General features: G+C 46.1%; 1 protein-coding gene across 3 annotated transcripts in view; it reads left to right on the forward strand.

The window, feature by feature from the left end:
• Positions 1 to 19,724, forward strand: part of MYO1B (myosin IB) — a 362,240-nt gene that overhangs the window by 207,293 nt on the left and 135,223 nt on the right. For all 3 annotated transcript variants that reach the window (XM_075317858.1, XM_075317859.1, XM_075317861.1), the window contains exon 13: positions 11,346 to 11,411. In XM_075317858.1, the coding sequence (XP_075173973.1) occupies positions 11,346 to 11,411 (66 nt within the window). The remainder of the gene's footprint in view (positions 1 to 11,345; positions 11,412 to 19,724) is intronic.

Genomic DNA, 19,724 nt, shown 5'->3' on the forward strand with positions numbered 1-19,724 from the left:
GGATCCGGCCCACAGCTCGAGCCACCACTGAGCAGCAGCCGCCGGACCCGAGCAGAAGGGGTGAGCGTAGTGTGCTGACACCCTCCTCCCCGCCCGCGACAACTTGGCGTCACGAACAGGATCTTACCGCTCTGCCGTCTGGTAGAGGTGCGCCTTGTTACCGCCGGAGATATCCGGCAGAAAAATTTCAGAAGCCGCCATCTTTGGCGCGAAAAGTTCCCGCTCGAGCGTCTTCTCGAGTAGTAGAGGCGCGAAGGCCAAAACCCCGCCCCGAGAAAGGAGGGGCCGGAAAGAGCTAAGGGGGACGCAATGGCGGCTGGACGCATGTAGCTGCAGCTATAAAAGCAGGGACGCCAGGACTCTGCAAACATACCGTTCCTGGAAGTAAAGAAGAAGCCATCATGTGGATGCCGTCCCGCGACACCGTAGCCCCCGCGCCTGGAACCGCGGCGTTGGTGGAAATCCGAACCGCGCAGCTCTACCAACAGCTGCAGGTGAAGATGCAGCTCCTCATGGAGGAGTGGGAGGCCGACATGGCGGATGTTATAGCCACCGTGCGGAGACGCGAGGAGGAGGCGGAGAAAGGGAGGGTGAGTGACCCACGTCCCGATGCCCTGGAAGGGCCGGTCATCGCGGCTGCGGGGCCCGGTCCAAGCCCTCTCCCTCCGTTGCCTTCCTCGCCACCCGTCTCGGGGGCCGTGGCCCCGCCACTAGGCCTGCTACCACCGCAACCGGTAGCAGTACCCAGCGTCCCCGCCCAGGCGGGCCAACCTGTAGCCGGAGCCCGCAGTAAACCGGAGGTGTTACCGTGGAAGATTCTGAAAGTTGAACCGGAGGCATCCCCTGAAAAATCCCCCGAGCCGGAGCCGATGACCCGCTTCGAGACGAAGGCCCAGCAGCGGAAAGCCCCTATGCCCATCCCCCACACCTCGGCTGAGGTAGCGCCGGGTTGTTGCTGCAAGGCAGCGCCCAAGGCCAAGACACCGCGGGACATGCCGCCCAGATTCTTGACAGTGGGCAACGTCCAGGATGTCCCACGGGGCCCGACCCGCGCGCCGGCGCTGGCAGCAGCGCCGTATTGGGATAGGGAGCCGGTACCGCTGGGCCTGGAGAACGCTGAGAGGGAACGGAAGAAGGCCGAGCTGGTGGCCAGAGCGATAAGGGAGAAGGAGAATCTCCGACAGGCCACGTTCCGTGTCCGGGGCCCGTTGTACGAGGGGCAGGTGAGGCGGTTTGATGTCCGCCGGGGTTACGGGTTCATCTACGAGCCGGGCCTGGAGGCCGAAGTGTTTGTAGCCCGGCGGGATGTGAATGCCCACCTGCCTGAAGAACATCCCGGCCGCAACCTGATGCCGGGCGACATCGTGCAACACACCCGGCACTGTGGGGAGCGGGGGTGGTTCGCGCTGGACGCTAAGCTAAGGGGCAGCCAAGAGTCCCGAGTGAGCGCCGCGCCCCCTCCCTTGGAAGGAGTACTGGAGCCTGAAGGCCTGGAGTAGGGCAGCGGATGCCCGTTGCACCGTCCCCGTTGGGACCACCATTTTGTTGTTTAAAAGTTGAAAAGTTTGAAAGAATGATGAAAATGATACAGAGTACATTACCTGATTTTCTTTGTGATTTGCAACCGGCTGGAGCCGGCACCGTTGTCCCCGTGGGGACCGTTTAAAAGTTTTGCATGAGGAACTGCTCATAGACAAGCCCGTGAACTTGCAGGGCAACCACAAACGTTAAGTGGCTTGTAAATATGTTGTTTACCGTTACCGTTTTCCGCAATGCCACCTCCGGAGAGGCAGGTTGGAGGGAGGGCCCTCAGCAGAGCAGGCTGGGGCCCAGCCACCAAAGGAACCGGTGGCTACCCTCTGGAGGGAAGGACAGATCCCGCTCGGGTACCGTGTGCTGGACTGTGGGTCAAGGGGTGCTGCCTGGGCTTTAGGGGCAGCATCAGGGCCAGGTTGCTTGGGTGGAAGAGAGCGGAAAACCGTAACCGTAAACCGTTATGCAACGTTTAAGAAATGTGCCTCCCGTTAAGGGAAGATTTATTAAAAATGTACATATGTTATTATTTTACCATGTTATCTTTTGCAGAAAAATAAAACCGGTGTTGGACGGCAGCCCGCGGACGGTCTGCATTTTGCTAAGGGGGAATGTGTCGCCCTGGGCAAGCCAGGGGACACAGGTCACACACCACCACACCCTACATCCCAGTTAGGAACACCACAGCTAACCAAAAATCCTTGTTGCCTTCTTCCAGAGGCTGATGATTCACACCAGGGGGTGGGCCAGGCGTTTGGCTCCGCCCACCGAGGAGGACACAGCTCTGGAGGCGGGAAAAACCAGGCAGTTAAGCTAGGGGAGTGAAGGAGTAAACAGCTAAGATGAGCTAAGGAAGTGAAAGTAGAAGTGAAGTGAAGTGGTAAAGGAGGAAAGCAAGAGTGGTGACAGAGAGAAAGCCTGAAGTAGTCCAGCTGTGTGCAGGACAGGTCAGCAAGGTCAGCAACGGCGGTGACTGTCTGGAGGGGGACCGTTTGGAAGTTCCTGGAAGGACCGCGGACGGGTAGTGGCCCGGCGGTCTGGAGCAGTGTTCCGAAGGACAGTGAGCACCAGGGCAGGGGCCTCTCGGACCCCGGCAAGGCTAGGAGTCGCCATAAATTGCCAAATCCGTCAGTGAAGGGGACGTAGATCCCCCAACAACCAAGTCCCGATTGAAGGCAACAGCCCAACCAGAGTAGGAGAGACACCGCCACCGCACCAGTTTCTCAGGGCCAGCGCCTGCGGGCAAAGAGTACAGCTCCTCCGGTCCAGCTTGAAGCCGGGGAGCGGGTTACCGGTGGGGACCCATCGCAACCAACAAGTAAACAAAGGTGCAAGGAAGAGGGACATCACCGTCACCTACTGGGAGAGCAAGTGCAGCCGTCCGTGGGACCGTCTTACCAGCCGTTTGGTTTACCGTAAAAACTGTGTCAACGTCTCAGGCTGAGTGAGTACCATAGTGCCGCAAGGCACAGCGCTGCCCCCGCGTCCCTGCGCCCACCAGGCCCTGCACCTCCCAAACCATCACCGGGCCCCGGGATCACCAACCCCTACCCACGGAGGGGCAACACAACACCTGGCTGCTCCGCATCACCATCCCCGGGATCCCCATATTGAGCAGCGGTGGTGAAATCACCACAACCGTGGGTGGCGTCACGGACAATAAACTATCCCCACACCCAACAACCCCCCTTTCACTCACGGGCGAGGAGTGCCGCTCGAGAAGCCCCCGGGATCCGGCCCACAGCTTGAGCCACCACTGAGCAGCAGCCGCCGGACCCGAGCAGAAGGGGTGAGCGTAGTGTGCTGACACCCTCCTCCCCGCCCGCGACATACTCACTGCAGCACGTAAGGGACAGAAATTCCACTATGCACGGCCGTATTAAGAGGCCCGGCTGCACCCCTCATAGTCAATGTGCAAAAAATACATATAAAATATATGTGAGGTATTAGTTTGTAAATTGGCCAATGTACGTAAGCCCACAATCCTCATCACGGATCCTCACGCTTGCGGGTCCCTACACTGATAAATATCAAAAATAGCAACAAAAAGAGGAGCTAAAAACTCCCCCAAAAATGTATTATAAAATGTACTCACAGCAAAAAAGGGCAACCAGTCCAGTTAGCCCAGGCCAACACATCTAATGCACAAACAGGATGCAGACAAGCCTCTCAACATGATGGACACTTCACAGGTGCAAGGTAAATTGCACACCAGTGGCGCGCATAGGGCACTGTTCACACTTGTATGCACATGGTGTCCAGCCAGCAACCTATTACCACGCCCTTACTATTAGATTAGGCGGGTTACCCGGACACTACTCACTGCAGCACGTAAGGGACAGAAATTCCACTATGCACGGCCGTATTAAGAGGCCGTGCATTGGATTAGCATTTGGTAGCTGTTCATGACAAAGTTCAAAATATGGGCAACCGAGGTGTCAAAATGAAGGACATCATGCTGAAAATAAAAACTATTGGAGACATGGTAAAAGCTTTAGGAGAGGTCAGATCAATTTAGTACATCCTTAAAAAGAAGGAATGTGCTGGTGAACTCAGCAACTTCAGATGTCTTAAGTGGTCTTGCAGGTTTTTTGAAGTGACATCATAATTAGTCAGTCTGTATATAAAGTCACCCATGCACATTGGCTGCCAGCAAAACAATTGTCTATCTATCATAGCTGTCTCTACCATACCTAGCGCTCATGTGTTCTCTGTGAGAGGGCTGCTGGCAAATATTTCTGGTGATGGCTTATCTCCTAGAGAACAAAAGGGTTGGCAGTCTAAGGGGTACTTCTCACATAGCGAGATCGCTGCTGAGTCACGGTTTTTGTGACGCAGCAGTGACCTCATTAGCGATCTCACTGTGTGTGACACTAAGCAGCGATCTGGCCTCTGCTGTGAAATCGCTGATCGTTACACACTGCTCTGGTTCATTTTTTGGACGTTGCTCTCCCGTTGTGAAGTACACATTGCTGTGTTTGACAGCGAGAGAGCAACGATCTGAATGTGAGCAGGGAGCAGGGAGCCGGCTTCTGACAGCTGCGGACGCTGGTAACCAAGGTAAATATCGGGTAACCAAGCGAAGGGCTTTGCTTGGTTACCCGATATTTACCTTGGTTACTAGCGTACGCCGCTCTCACGCTGCCAGTGCCGGCTCCCTGCTCCCTGCACACATAGCCAGACTACACATCGGGTAAATAAGAAAAGCGGTTTGCTTATTAACCTGATGTGTACTCTGACTACGAGTGCAGGGAGCCAGCGCTAAGCGGTGTGCGCTGGTAACCAAGGTAAATATCGGGTAACCAAGTGAAAGGCTTTGCTTGGTTACCCGATATTTACCTTAGTTACCAAGCGCAGCATCGCTTCCACGCGTCGCTGGGGGCTGGTGACTGGTCGCTGGTGAGATCTGCCTGATTGACAGCTCACCAGCGACCATGTAGCGATGCACCAGCGATCCTGACCAGGTCATATTGTGGTCGGAATTGCTGGTACGTCATTTAGTGAGACGGTACTCTAAGATTAAACTTGCTGGATCCTTATCTTTGCCAACTATCATTTGTTGGTAGCCCTCACACACATTAGACTGTCTGCTAAGCCCGTCAATATTGGCAGGTTTGGACAATGTTGGTTTAATGTGTGCAGAGACCTTAACGCTAGAAGGTTTATCCAATATGCAAGTCACTCGTAAGACTCAAAACCAAAAATCATAATTAAGACCTTGCTTAATAAGATTTTTGTACAAATTAATTAATAATGATATTTATTCACTTATATACCACCATTAATTCCATAGCGCTTTACATACATTGAGGCTCACAATCTAAATTCCCTATCAGTATGTCTTTGGAGTGTGGGAAGAACCCGGAGGAAACCCACACAAACACGGGGAGAACATATAGACTCAAGCAGTGACTTACACGCTGCAGAATAGAACGCAAAGTGCGGTCATAGCCTTATACAGTTTGTTCAGGATCGCACCGCTCCCCACCCTCCTAGTTTTTTGCTTGATTGACTCTTTGGATCACGTCTCTGGACTCCGGTACATTGTTGGTTCCAAAACTGTGCCCTCCCAATGCTGCTGTATGAGGCATTTTTTCCCGCAGTATCAGAGGAGCATATTTCCATTGAAGCTGGACAGGATTGGGAGTGAATGGTCATCTTGGCAAGCTACAGGGAAGTGCACACAACCTCAGTAGAAAAGAGCTTGACAGCACTGCGCTCATGTTCTGTTGCTTAGGCAATGATCTCTAAACACTAAATAAAGTTAATCACAATTTTGGTTATTTTACAAGCCCTTTCCAATTTTTCTCATCTAAGAAGATTGGAATAACCTTTTAAGACATGTTGTATGGCAATGAAGTAGAATTTAATTTGATGAATGAAACGAATACTATTAAGTTGTATTTGCCAATCTCCATCAGCCCCATAGACAATGAATTGGAGCAGCGCACTTGTGTGCAACTGATGTGCCATCTTAATGGGGGATACTGGACCCTTGTTCACATCATTGGTGGCTGATAGTGGATAGATAAGTAGATAACCAGTAGAGATGATGGAATCTTTTGAGTTTTGCCTTCTCCAGCTTCGGCGATCCTTTCACAAAAATTTGATTTATGGTGAATAAATTTGCCACGAATCATAGGTTTTCCAATTACCCTGTAAATGTATTCTGAGGTCTCGTAGGATTGGATTCAATGCCTTTCATGTTCTTTAACATAAACAAAGCCTAGTAATGTCAAAGTGACCTTTACAAATCAACAGATGGTAACCATTCTTCACTACTATTCTGTGATGCACACTGTACAGTATGTTTAAAGTTTTTTACTGTTTCTGCCTATTTCTATTGCTAAGCTGTGAGCTGTGACATCCTCTCCCTAAACAGATTAATTCCAAAATGATTGGTTGCTTTGCTGCCTTCCCTGCCTCGGCTTTTATACAGGCATGATAGTATAATGTAAGGGCCCAGGGACAGAGGACCTCAAATGTTCTATATGTCACAGTTGCTGTTCTGGCACAAGGGTGCAGGGGCCATGTTCCCTGGGTGGTCGACAAGGCCCTGATGTTCCCTGCTATCCACCCCCACACAGTATCCACAGCTGATGGACAGTCCACAGACATGGTCTTGGAGATAACAGTTGCTTTAATACAGCAGGAACAAAGGAAAACAACACGGAATATACAGTATGTTTCACGGTCTTTTGTGGGTAGGCCACAGCAAATACAGCTTGGTGTTGAAGTGTAATTAGGGTCCTGTAGCTTTAAGAGCACAATTTGCTTCAGATGTAATACTGGTATTCCTTTAGAAGCAGGTTCAGAGTCTCTTGAGCTTAGAGGGTAGATATAATAAGATTTTACAGACCTGGAGTCCTAGGGTTAATTTCACTGCTGGTTCAGACACGTGCAGTACATGTAAGCAAATGTAGATAGTTGCCCAGCGTGCTACGGGGACCGAACGGCTGGTGCGTGGACAATGGCATGAAAGCCACTAATATTGCAGTGGGGCGGGAGACCCTCAAACTTCCCCAATCTGCGTGCAGTAGGATCTTGTATATAATTAGTATGCCCTACTGTCTGAAGAGATGTATATCTGGCCAGTGAGGATTCAGGATAGGAAGCCTTCAGCATATTGGCTGTAAAAGTCAGGAAATGATGAATTTCTAGGCCTCGGGCCTAGCAGGAGTCTTGTGGTGAAGAGAAACTCCACATAATGTCTTCCCTCAGAGGAGTCTCAGCCAGAACCAGAACATTCCAGTTCTTTCCAGACAGAGGCTGGAGAATAGCTCCACCTATTGAGCCATGTGACCAAGAACTAGCCAATAGGATAACACCCAATGAACACTTCAGATTCTTACAGTTTTCACCAGTAGATGGTGCTAGAACACAGCAAATGAAAAATGCTTTACTTATAACATATAGCATAATATTACATATAAGTGAATGTACTTAAAGAAACAGACACAATCTGGACCGGGCCACTACAATAGCACATCATATAATACAGGGTGTGATATAAGTATGGATACACCCTGATAAAATGAAAGTGGTTGCTGATATTACCTTACCGTTTGTGGCATATTAGTACATGGGAGGGTCCAAACATTTGAGCAGGGGGGACACCCATGGTGGCCATCTGCAAAGCCGCCATTTTGAATTCAACTTTAATTTTTTCAATGGGAAGTGGGTCATGTGACATATCAAACACACAGAGAATTGCACAAGAAAAAACAATGGTGTGCTCATTTTTAACGTAGCTTTATTCATTATCGAGTTACTGACATGTTTGTGACATGGAACAATGACAGTAACCCACTAAAGGATGTGCTCAAAGTGCTGCCCATTGTGTTGAATCGTCAATGTGATTCTCTTCTCCCACACACCGAGAGCAATACCGCAGATCCAGGATGTGGGGCACCTGAAACAACGGATACAGGAGGCCTGTGGCAGCATGTCTTCTGTGGTATTGCTCCCAGTGTGTCAAGAGTGGGAGAAGAGAATCACATTGACATTTCAACACAATGGGCAGCACTTTGAGCACATCCTTTAGTGGGTTACTGTTGTTGTTCCATGTCACAAACGTGTCAATAACTAGATAATGAATAAAGCTATGTTAAAAATGAGCACACCACTGTTTTTCTTGTGCAATTCTCTGTGTGTGATGTGTCACATGACCCCTTTCCCATTGAAAAATTAAAGTTGAATTCAAAATGGCGGTTTTGCAGATGGCCACCATGGGCGTCACCCAGCCTCAAATGTTTGGCCCCTCCCATGTACTAATATGCCACAAACGGTAAGGTGATATCAGCAACCACTTACATTTTATCAGGGTGTATCCATACTTATGGCCCACCCTGTATAGCACAGTCTATTTAATGGCTGACCTGTACTATGTATTATAACAGCTGCCAGACCTTATTGAAGCCCACCTGGTCACGTCTGAGGGCGGTCATGAAAGCCTTCTCTGGCTGATGATTTGTAAAATAGTGGTGCACATTTTTGCCAAATCAAGCAAATTGAATTTTCTAAAATTGTACACAAATTTAATTTGCATCAAATTGGTTCCCTCTGGTGTTCATTCTCAGATTTTTTTTTTAAATATGAGGGCTTTAAATATCCAACATATAATCGAGTTTTACATGGTCAAGGATTAAGGGTGCATTTACAATGTATGATGTTTGGGATCAAGCATTCTTAGGAACATTAATTTCAAAATAACTGTGCAGTGTAAACAGGTTGATCACCTGATGAACAGTTAAATTGATTGTTAGGTGAAATGATCTTTTGGTTGTCTTAAAAGAAAAAAAAATAATATTGACAGGACTAAATTCTGTAAAGAACTATCTATTATCAATCATATTTGGGCATGAGAGATGCAGTCTGTGTAAACAGGTTTTACACCACCACTTCAGCATTTCTTTTTTTATCTTTTTTATCATCACTGGAGTGGTGCTTCTAATCTAAGGTCCTTGCCACTATTCTTAAACTCACCCTCAGGCATGTTAGCCTTTTATCGTTCTGGTCCCGCAGAGCCTACTTGTGACCGCAACATTTGACTCTTTGGAGGTCAGAAGATACATCACAACTTTCAATGCAAGTCGATGAGAGCCAGAACAAGGCTCTAATAGACTTGCATTGAAGAGTGACCTCTGGCTTCTTCTATGAAACACTGGAACAGCCAGCAGGTCACAAATTTCACACAAACTTCAGAAGACCGACGGGAGCAGCAGTGATGGAAGATGACGCCGCTGGTGAGTGAGTATATGAGTAGGATCAGGGACCTTAAGGGTGCTTTACACGCTGCGACATCGCTAGCGATAGCTAGCGATGTCATGCACAATAGCACCCGCCCCCGTCGTTTGTGCGACATTTCGTGATCGCTGCCGTAGCGAACATTATCACTACGGCAGCGTCACACACACATACCTTGTCAGCGACGTCACTGTGACTGCCGAAAAATCCCTCCTTCAAGGGGGAGGTGCGTTCGGCGTCATAGCAGCGTCACCAAGCAGCCGCCCAACAGCAGAGGAGGGGCGGAGATGAGCGGCCGGAACATGCCGCCCACCTCCTTCTTTCCACATTGCCGGTGGACGCAGGTAAGGTGATGTTTGTCACTCCTGCGGCGTCACACCTAGCGATGTGTGACACTGCAGGAGCGACGAACAACCAGCGGCATGTGTGGCGCCCCTGACCTGGTCAGGCACCACTGAGTACTACACCCATGCTGGGTGAGTGCAAACAGGTAATCCTGATGGCTGGAATAGGGTGTGGACACACAGACATATGGTAACTAGGTCTCACACATACCTAGAGGGGACCCCTGGGCAGACCCAGGAGGGGGCGTGGCCTCCACATCTCAGCTAGTAGTGGGTGGAGAAGCTGGTTGCTAAGCTGCAGTGGCAGGCACAGAGGGGAGGCAGTAGTGAACCAGCCTGAAGTGAGAAAGCGCAGTGTGCAGTCGCAGAAGGAGGACGTGCGCGGTGTCACTAGTCAGACCCTGCACGTGTGGTGGCTGTCGGCGGGGAAGTTCGGTTGCCACACAGTCAGCCTGAAAGAGATCTCAGGAAGAAGCGAGGTGATTGAGTACGGGAACTCCTGGTAGGCCAGGCCCGCACAGGGAAACAGGTCCCTAGAGTAGAAATCCATTGACTCGGTCTGCTAAACCTGCTGGTGAGGGTGGTGGATGTGCCTCACCAACCAACACAGAGTCCGCAGCATCAGCAGCAACGAGGGGGCCCATAAGTGAGATAGGGCAAGAAGCCATCTTTACTTGGTCCACGCTGCCAGCAAACGGGCCAGAAAGGGGAGAAAAGGCAGTTGCGACTTCCCTGGGTGATTCCCGCAGTACTCCTAGTCAGGGGTCATCTGAAACAAGAAGGGCTAGGAAGGCGAGTTGACAGTCACCCCTGGACCAGCCTGAAGGACACCTGGTTCTCCCTGCAGTTTGTCTCAGCATCGCCCGGGCTACCTCACAGTGAACAACTGAACATGAGTAAAAACCGTGAAAGACATTCTGGACTGTGTGTGAGTTCTTCTGCGACCTGTGGTTCTACGCACTTACACTCGAGCCCCTGGGGCCAGCCTCATTCTCGGGAGGCCACACTATCTAACTGCAAATACCATCAGCCCCAGACGCTCACTAAACTGCAGTGGCGGTCACCCCTCATCCTGACCGCAAAACCGAGAGTGGCGTCACGACTAATATAGTAAAATCCAACCTACCTGTTGTCCTGCTGAAGGAGCACTGTGGCGTCCCCGAACAGGATCAGCACTCCTGGGGCGTCACACATGCACCACCAACGATATTTGGAAAAGGAGTGACGTGTCAACGATCAACGATTTTAGACGTTTTTGCGATCGTTGCATGTCGCTCCTTGGTGTCACACGCTGCGATGTCGCTGACGGCGTCGGATGTGCGTCACTAACGACGTGACCCCGACGATATATCATTAGCGATGTCGCAGCATGTAAAGCACCCTTTAGATTAAAAAGACAACTACAGTGGTAAAATAAAAAAAAAAAACAAGACGCTGGAGTGGTGCCTTAAATGTTAACAAGCAGCAACTATACGGCTGATCTGTGGTGGCTTCACAACGCTGCTCGTACAGTATAAAGCCACCATAATGCATAATGGTGGGAATCTATAGGTACAGAAGATTGAATCTCATTTGTGTATGGCCGGCTGTGAGTCCTCCAGCTCAGATTTGTTACACGATAGATTGAGATTTGTTTTTTTCTAGAACAGACTGAATAAACATAGATGGAAGTTCTTGAGTACATGAATTTGTTTATAACATTTATATTTCATATTTCTTTAGGCACAAAGTAAAGTACGAAAGAAGGTAATGGGAGTCCTGGACATTTACGGCTTTGAGATTTTTGAGGTAAGCCATTTTTTTGCTTGGCTAGGGTAATCTGCTACAAGTGGTATTGATGATTCATGAAGTCTCATGGTAACGTACATATTTTCCACAGAAATATTCACTTAAGACTTTTTCCTTGTCTTTGATGAAGGCAAGGTTTCAGTAACCCTGTGCTGCACTAAAGGTTTGTTTCAGGTCAAAGTAAGAGCAGTTAAAGTAGATTTTTTTTTCTTGAGTGGATGGTGGCTAGATGCATAGATCGACCCGTCACCCTGGATGTCAGCGGATAGACCAGGATATGGTTATAAAGAGCCATCATTAACTTTACTAATGTTGCTTTAAGATGCATTCACTTTAAGACTGGACTGAAATGTGTGCATCAATACAGACAGATATTGGTATTATTGGTATTATTACCCAAAGATGTGCTTAGTAGATTTGGATTCCACCAATAGGACCTGCATGAGAACATGCTGTGCTGTCAGTGCAGCTGAAGTCGGAATGCACATTCATTTCTATAGCACTTTCAGCCATGTATCTGCTGACAGCAGTGCTCCTCTCTTGAGATAGATGCCAATCCCTTTGGTATGACCCTCAATTACTATACATTTAAGGCTATAGTCCCACATTCCTGTGAATGCTTCTATCTCTGATTTTTCTTGGGGCTCGTCTTAGTTGCTTCCTTTTTTGTCTCGTCCATTTTTATTACTGAAGAGGTATGCTTGCTTCCAAGCCAAGAAAATCCCTTGGAAGGTTATATGTTTTTACTCAGTTATCAGATCACTAAGTAACTGAGCAGTGAGATACAGATGCAAATCGGATGTCTTCTGATTTCTGATCTATGTCTCATTGATTCCCCATAAACTTGAAGGCCAATCCCATGTTCTATACTAAACCAATCCCAAATTGGTTTAGGATAGCACATGTTCTGAGTCTCACGGACCTCACTCTAGGATCCGTGATTTTACCAGGCGTGTAAATACGGTACATCCATTTTACTTTATTGTGCTGAGTGGTGTATGAGAACGAAATAGGACAGCACTCGGACATGTCACACCGATGTGGGCATGTAGCCTTTATCCTGTGGATATACCATAAATGTGAAAGGTAAGAATCTACAAAATATGACTCAATTGAAGCTTAAAGGAAAGTTGGCACATACAGCTGTACAGAAATAATTGTCATAGAGGCTATAATATTTCAATGCTAAGGCACATAGGTATAGCACAGCAGGGATAGTGGTTCTTGTGGCACCACCAAATACAGTAGTAATGACATAGAATAGAAAACAAAAATCATTGTGTAGCACAATACAGGGACAATGCGCACAGTAATGTCACAAAACAGTAATGTTACAGAACACGAAGAACTTGATAGTAAACACTGATATTATAGCTAATGGTTAAAGAGACTGTCAGCAGGATTTTGCTTCCTCATCTGAGAGCAGCATGATGTAGGCAAAAAGACTCTGAATCTAACAGTGTATTACTTAGATTACTGGCTGCAGCTGTTCTGATATAATCTGAGGTTTTAGATTTAGTAAAGCAGCAGAGCTGACTGAGCTTGCCCACCACACCAGGCTCTCAATAGAGATTGAGCATTGACAGTGAGGTGTCACTCACAGCAGGGGGGGTGTCAGACAACAGGACAAGAGCCAGCTAGCCACAGCAATGAAAATGACCAAGACATTAAGCCTTTAGTTTAAATAAACAACAACAGGGAGCCTAAGAGAAGCATAGTTGATTTTTATTTTTAACCCCTACAGCATGCTCGGTTCAGCTTGCATAGCAAAAACCCGCTGACAGATTCCCTTTAAAACCTGCAAGGGACATCACAACACATTAATATTATACACAGCTTTTAAAATGTAAGCATAATGAATACACTAATGACATAGTACAAAGATAATGTTACGGGTCCCCTCATTGAGACCTAGGTGTAACTGCACTACCTGCGCTTCAGTAAGTTATATGATCTTCAGATTCCCATTAAGTACATTGCCGCATTGGCATTCACATTTCCACTCATCCATAAAACAACTCTTGGAGCTCTTGTGAGATTCAGGTAACCAGCATCTGAGCCGCAGCCATTTGTTGGAAATCAACTGCATTATTGCTCTACAACACAACCGCCCATGCATATTGTCCATTTCTTTCAGTGATTTCACCAATGTTGTGATTTAGAGAGGCACGCATTAGAGCTGTGGCAACAATCTGATGTATTCACATGCGGCTTTCTTGGAATGTGGTACTGTTAGGCCATGTGTCAACGCTGCGGAAAATGCGCGGATTTTGCCGCGGATTTCTCGCGGAAAAGCCGCGGATTTCCCGAAAATCTGCAGCAGCGGCACTTCCCAGCCATTTCTATGGCATTTTGGAAATGCTGTGCCCATGCTGCAGATTTTTCCGCGGCGGATTTGGTGCGGATTTTGATCCGTAAAAATCTGCAACATGTCAATTATTGTTGCGGATTTTCATCCGGATTTTGGCTTTAAAATTTGGAAAAAAAAATCCGCACCAAAATCCGCATCAAATCCGCGGCAATTACGCGGTAAATCCGCACCTTTGAAAAGGTGCGGATTTTGCGGGAAAGCCGCGGATTTTGATGCAGAAAAATCCGCAGCAACATTCTCCCGTGGACACATAGCCTTACACACCACCTCTGCCTTTTGTAATACCTTACGGCTAGGATGTAACATTTATAAGTGTTGCAGATGTTGCTTTCAACACTTGATATTTATTTTTTATTTTTTACCCCATAAGGAATAATTCAAGAAGTATTGTAACTGTAAATTGCCATGGTGCCTAGGGCTTTATCCACACAAATGTATAGCTTCCTTATCTTTTTGTCTTTATTGTATCTGCAAGTCTCCGCATATGAGACGGTTGGTTCAGATTACAGGACCTGCGGCGAAGCCGGGACTTATGACTGAGAAAATAAGGCCACCATACAGTTGTGTAAATTGTCCCTTAGGGTGCCCACACACCTTAGATAACTGTGACCACTATCTCTTCCATCTCCACAACCACTAAATAGCCTGGGAGAACAAAGTGATCAGGACACAGTTAAAATTCAACACCTTTTCATATATTTCTTAACTTGCAAACCCTTTCATTATTAATCTAGATAGACTGCAGTGATTCATAAAATCTACTTTTTTGTGTTAAGCAATTATGACTACCCCTTCTCAATACGACATGTTGAGATATCATCCCTCCTTCATTTATTTGTAGTATCCATTTCTTAATCTGACAAAGGAGACTCAATAAAAGTTCTAAGGTATTTCAGCAGATAGGGTCCCCTGCCATCATTGGTAATTCCCATTGTCTTCCCTTCAGCAGCCATTCTCCTCATTAGGGCAATGTTTTCTGGCAGACGTCCGGCTCTAACTAGCTGCGTACAGTTCTTGATGGAATGAATGTGTGTAGGGTGAAGCGGAGGCTCAGGCTTATGTCAGCAGAATACATTCTGGAGCCGTGCTGAGTAAGGGAGATGACACAGCCTGATGGAATCAAATGGTCCCATGTTCCAAATAGCAACAACTATATACAAATACAACTACCTTTTAGGTGACTTGTTATATTTTATTAATTGTATAGAATGATAATATGCAGGGTAGACCCTACCACCACCTGGCTACCAGGTCTACCCAGAGGTTCTCCTGACAGACAAAAGTTCCGATTACGTTTTGGGTCCCTACAATAACTCCACCTCAAATGTAGAGCAGAACAAACCCCCAATTGCAATCATATTTTACATGCAAAATACATGCATTTAGCAAAAAAAAAAATTGCAGAGCTTTGAATTAATAAGATGCAAGTGATTTTGAACCTTTGCTACAAAGCGTATGTCAATCTGTTCAGCTCTCCCTGCTATATACGGTAACCTTCTGCCCATAGATTGCACATCCAGTCTGATAGATTCTCTTTAAGGTGTTTTGAACAGATAGAGGGTGAATGTCATGCTGGTGGGTGTGAACCCACTGCGCCATGGGCCAGGCTGATCCTGGGGGCATGCCAAAGTGTCTACTGGGTCTTCACAAGGACATCTAATGGTGAGGATAGGCTGGGCTGCCAGTAGACACCAGGTACCACTCCAGGGTAGTCCCCAGTACTGCAGCAGCTGATCCGGACGGTCAGTGGCGCTGGTGCAAAATACAGGAGGGCGAGACAGAGGTGTAGTCAGGTGGTCCAAGGTCGTGGCAGGTAGCACAGGATCGGAGTACAAAGTCGTAGTTAGTAGCAGCAAGGTCAGACAGGTTGAGTATTTAAATCAGGTCGATTAAACCAGGGAAATGCATGAACAGGAGACAAGTAGCAAACTGACTAGGAATCGACGTCAGGCAAGGAGTGTTGGCAGAAGTTGCCTAAAGTAGACTCTGCTTACACGGGATAGGTTAGGGGGCCAAATCTCTGCAGGACACAGGTGGGTTAAATTCCTGCAGAGACCAGCCTCGCCTCCCTATGGCCAAATGGAAGTTACAGCGAAGCAGGAGTCCAGAGGAGTGCTGTATCAGGCAACTCAATCGAGACCTGACACTAGAAGCCGTACGGTGACCACGGTGAGTGGGGCGGCACTAAGGAGGAATGCCAGTTGCCACCATGACACTAAACATATTAATCAAGTTTATTCTAGACATTACTGCCAAAATGAAAAGGTCCAAACTCTTCCCTTCTATCTTTACAAGTATAGAAAATAAATAAGTATTTTCAGACTAATTGTTTACAGCGTGTCTATAAGCATGGGAGTGCCTTCATTTATAGAAACTGACCCTAATTTTATTACTAAGACAGATGGTGGATAATGATTACATGTAAAAACCAAGCTATTGTCCCGTCCCGACACTTGCATCCCTTTGTGCTCTGTAAACAAATGTTTCTAACATTAGAACCAGCAACAGATCATGGAAACAAGCTGTGTAAGGCCGGGTAGGGCAGGGCCTTGGATACTTCACATATCTTTCTAATTTTCCCACAATTGCTTTGGTTAGGAAGTAGAGCATCGAGGATTATTTTTGAACATCAACATGTGTCTTTTACTGCCAGCTTCCCTTCTGGCTTGCCTTTTTATGAAAGCATTTAGATTATTTACCAATGTGTGTAGATTTACTGATGTATTCGATATTTTCATTCCAAAGATAATGATAAGGATACAGTTTATAGTGGTCTACATAAAGCCCCATACACTTTAGATAGATCTTTAGATTGTTAGGCTGAAAGCTCTCACTTGCTGACAGAGGGGTGCAAGAACAATATATGGGGCCCTTGTAGGTCAGGAATTTCTCATAATGTAGAAGTCCACCTGCTTCGTAGGTAGAAATGGGCCCACTTACCTCTTGGGCTTCTGTGCAGCCGGATAGGTTGCACCATTGATATGTCCGCCGATAGTTTAGTGTCTGCTCCTGGCTACGGCACATTATCTCCTTTCAATTGGATAGGCGCTTATGGGCAGTACTCAGGAGTGACCACTGCTGACCATGTACAGGGCGTCACTGCTCTAGCACTGCACATTGGTTACGTCCAGCCGCCACCACAGTAGATTGTGGCGGTGACGGGTGTCGGACCCAACATTCTGATATTGACTTATCCTATTGGTAAGTTAATATGTTTACTCTGGACTACCCCATTAATATGTTCCTATGTGTAAAATCTCCTTTATCCATGCTTTTGTGTCTATACAGCTTACCATTATCTAGGGGTTTTTTCCCAACAAAACCAAAACAACCTTACCTGGAAACAGTGTATTTCATGAAGTTCCATGAATTCTTCTATACAACTCAATGCCTGATGAAGAGACCTGAGTAGTCTGGAAAGCTTGCTATTATTACCATATTTTCAGTTAGCCATTAAAAGGTATCAACCACTGAGGACTTCAGTTCTTTTAAATAATGTTTTATCTCTACAACTCACCATTATCTAGGGTTTTTTTCCCCAACAAAACCAAAACAACCTTACCTGGAAACAGGGTATTTCATGAAGTTCCATGAATTCTTGCTTTTAATCACTGGTCATCAATAGGGCTGTGATCACACGTTGTGTTTTTGCTGCAGTTTTTTTCTTCATGAATTTATTCAAAGTAAAGTCTTCTTTGTACAGTGCGAGCAGACGCTATGAGGATTCAGGAATCTCATGTGCACACAGACTTGCTTTTTTTCTCCTGACTGAAATGGAAAACTGCTGTGTTATTGAAAGAAGCAGCCTGTCCATTATTTCAGCGTTTTTTTCACCATTGATTGCACTGAGAAAGTACAAAAACGCAACCGCTGTATTTTTGCTGCTTTTGTGGTGAATGAAACGAACTTGATTAAACATGTACTGTAGACAAATGACAGACAAAAGCGCAATATAAAAAATGCACAAAACCTCTTCTTGGAAGCAGCCATTTTAGTGTCAAGAGCAGGTATTGGCTGCAGAAAAACGCAACGTGTGAACACAGCGTAAGAGAAACTTTGAACTTCGTATTCATAGTCCATGTATTACAGATACAATCAGGTCATAAGTTATTTTAATGAATTTTGTCAATTAAAAAGGGGGACTCCAGCAGAGCTAAGGCTAAATCATGTTGCAACCGTGATTTTTTTAAAACGTTTTTGCTCCATTTTTGCGCAATCTTAGAAAATTACGGCAAAAAAATCCTTTGCAGCAAAAATGCAATACTATCACAAAGTGAGAATGTAGACTTATATGAGTTCTCCTCAGCCGCCTTCCATAGGGCATAATTTCCATGTTTAGTGACACCACCAGGAATCCACCGTCACTCACTGGCAGCATCGTGTTTTTGCTATATAGATGCGACTTGTTCACACCAAACTTTAGAAGACAAAACAAAATTAATGTGTAATCAGAAAAAATGTTTTTATAAAATACATTTAACATATTTTTTTTTGTGATATCTTAATCTATATGAAACTTTTGAATTTTAATTAGAGCCCTACATTATTTTCTCAGCATCCATATATCCACCTTGGTGACTAATGACCACTATTAGTATTAAATAAAACTCAGCACGTAATGAGATATTTTTGCAGGTGATGTGGATATTCATCACTGTAACAATCTGGAATCAACTAGGGCGGCACGGTGGCTCAGTGGTTAGCACTGCAGTTTTGCAGCGCTGGGGTCCTGGGTTCAAATCCCACCAAGGACAACATCTGCAAGGAGTTTGTATGTTCTCCCCGTGTTTGTGTGGGTTTCCTCTGGGTTCTCCGGTTTCCTCTCACACTCAAAAAACATACTGATACGGAATTTAGATTGTGAGCCCTTATGGGGACAGTGCTGCCAATGTACATAAAGCGCTGTGGAATTATTAGTGCTATATAAATGAATACATATTATTATTATTATATTAACTGCATTTATAACATTTTGGTCTTGTGGACCTTCATCAGATAAATAGTGGAAGATTATGTGTTGGAGTATGAGCATGTAAGCTCATGGATAGCTGCTGCTGATATCCCGGATTGCGGAGGCGTGTACAGGCTGGTATGCGCTAAGTGATCTGTGGAAGGCATCGTCCTATAGTGAAATGGTCATAGTTCATTTAGACCGAAACGTTATATATGCTGTTAAGTCTGGATTGTTACATTGATTAAAATCCACATCAACTGCAAAAATATCTCATTGAGTGCTGAGTTTTATTACTACTATTGAATACGGATTGGAACCCTACTTGGGCCGCATAGCTTACCTATCGGTGTGCCGAGCATAATTTTCCTAATGACCACTATTGGGTCTTTACATGTACAACAGCTCTCGATTAGCCTTTATCAAAATCACTTAGAAAATGTGAGCTGCTCAAGTTAATATATTGTTTAGCTGGGAAAGCTAGGCTTTGTCTGGGGTCTTACATCTAACTGAGCATTTACATTTTACTTTTCTATGTATAGTAAGGTTTATGTTGAGCCTAGAGGTAATTGGCATTGTTGTGAGGATGCGGAGAGCCTCTACTGTTTCCTTTCTATCCTGGGAAAATCTCAGCTTTTAAATAGCACAGATGGAGAAGGGTGACATCATGTAATGCACAGCTTTGCATTGAAATCTGAGATTCTCAGAATACTCTAAACAAAGGCACCATCTCCAGTTACTATAATCAAAAGCAGAACATCTCTGACCTTTAGTGATAAGACCAGATGCAGCAGCCCTTGATCATAACGGATGAGTTGGTATATGGTAGAAATATGACCCTGTACACAGTTTATCCACTACTTGCCACAAGTTCTAGTAGGTTTTATTGTTGGGAATGATGGAAATATTTAATAATAGGAATATTACTGCATTACAAAATAATATATAACACCTTATACAATAGCAGAATCACTAATTCTAGAAGACATGA

The sequence above is a fragment of the Anomaloglossus baeobatrachus genome, chromosome 7, assembly GCF_048569485.1.
Source record: "Anomaloglossus baeobatrachus isolate aAnoBae1 chromosome 7, aAnoBae1.hap1, whole genome shotgun sequence".
NCBI classification, from domain to species: Eukaryota; Metazoa; Chordata; class Amphibia; order Anura; family Aromobatidae; genus Anomaloglossus; species Anomaloglossus baeobatrachus.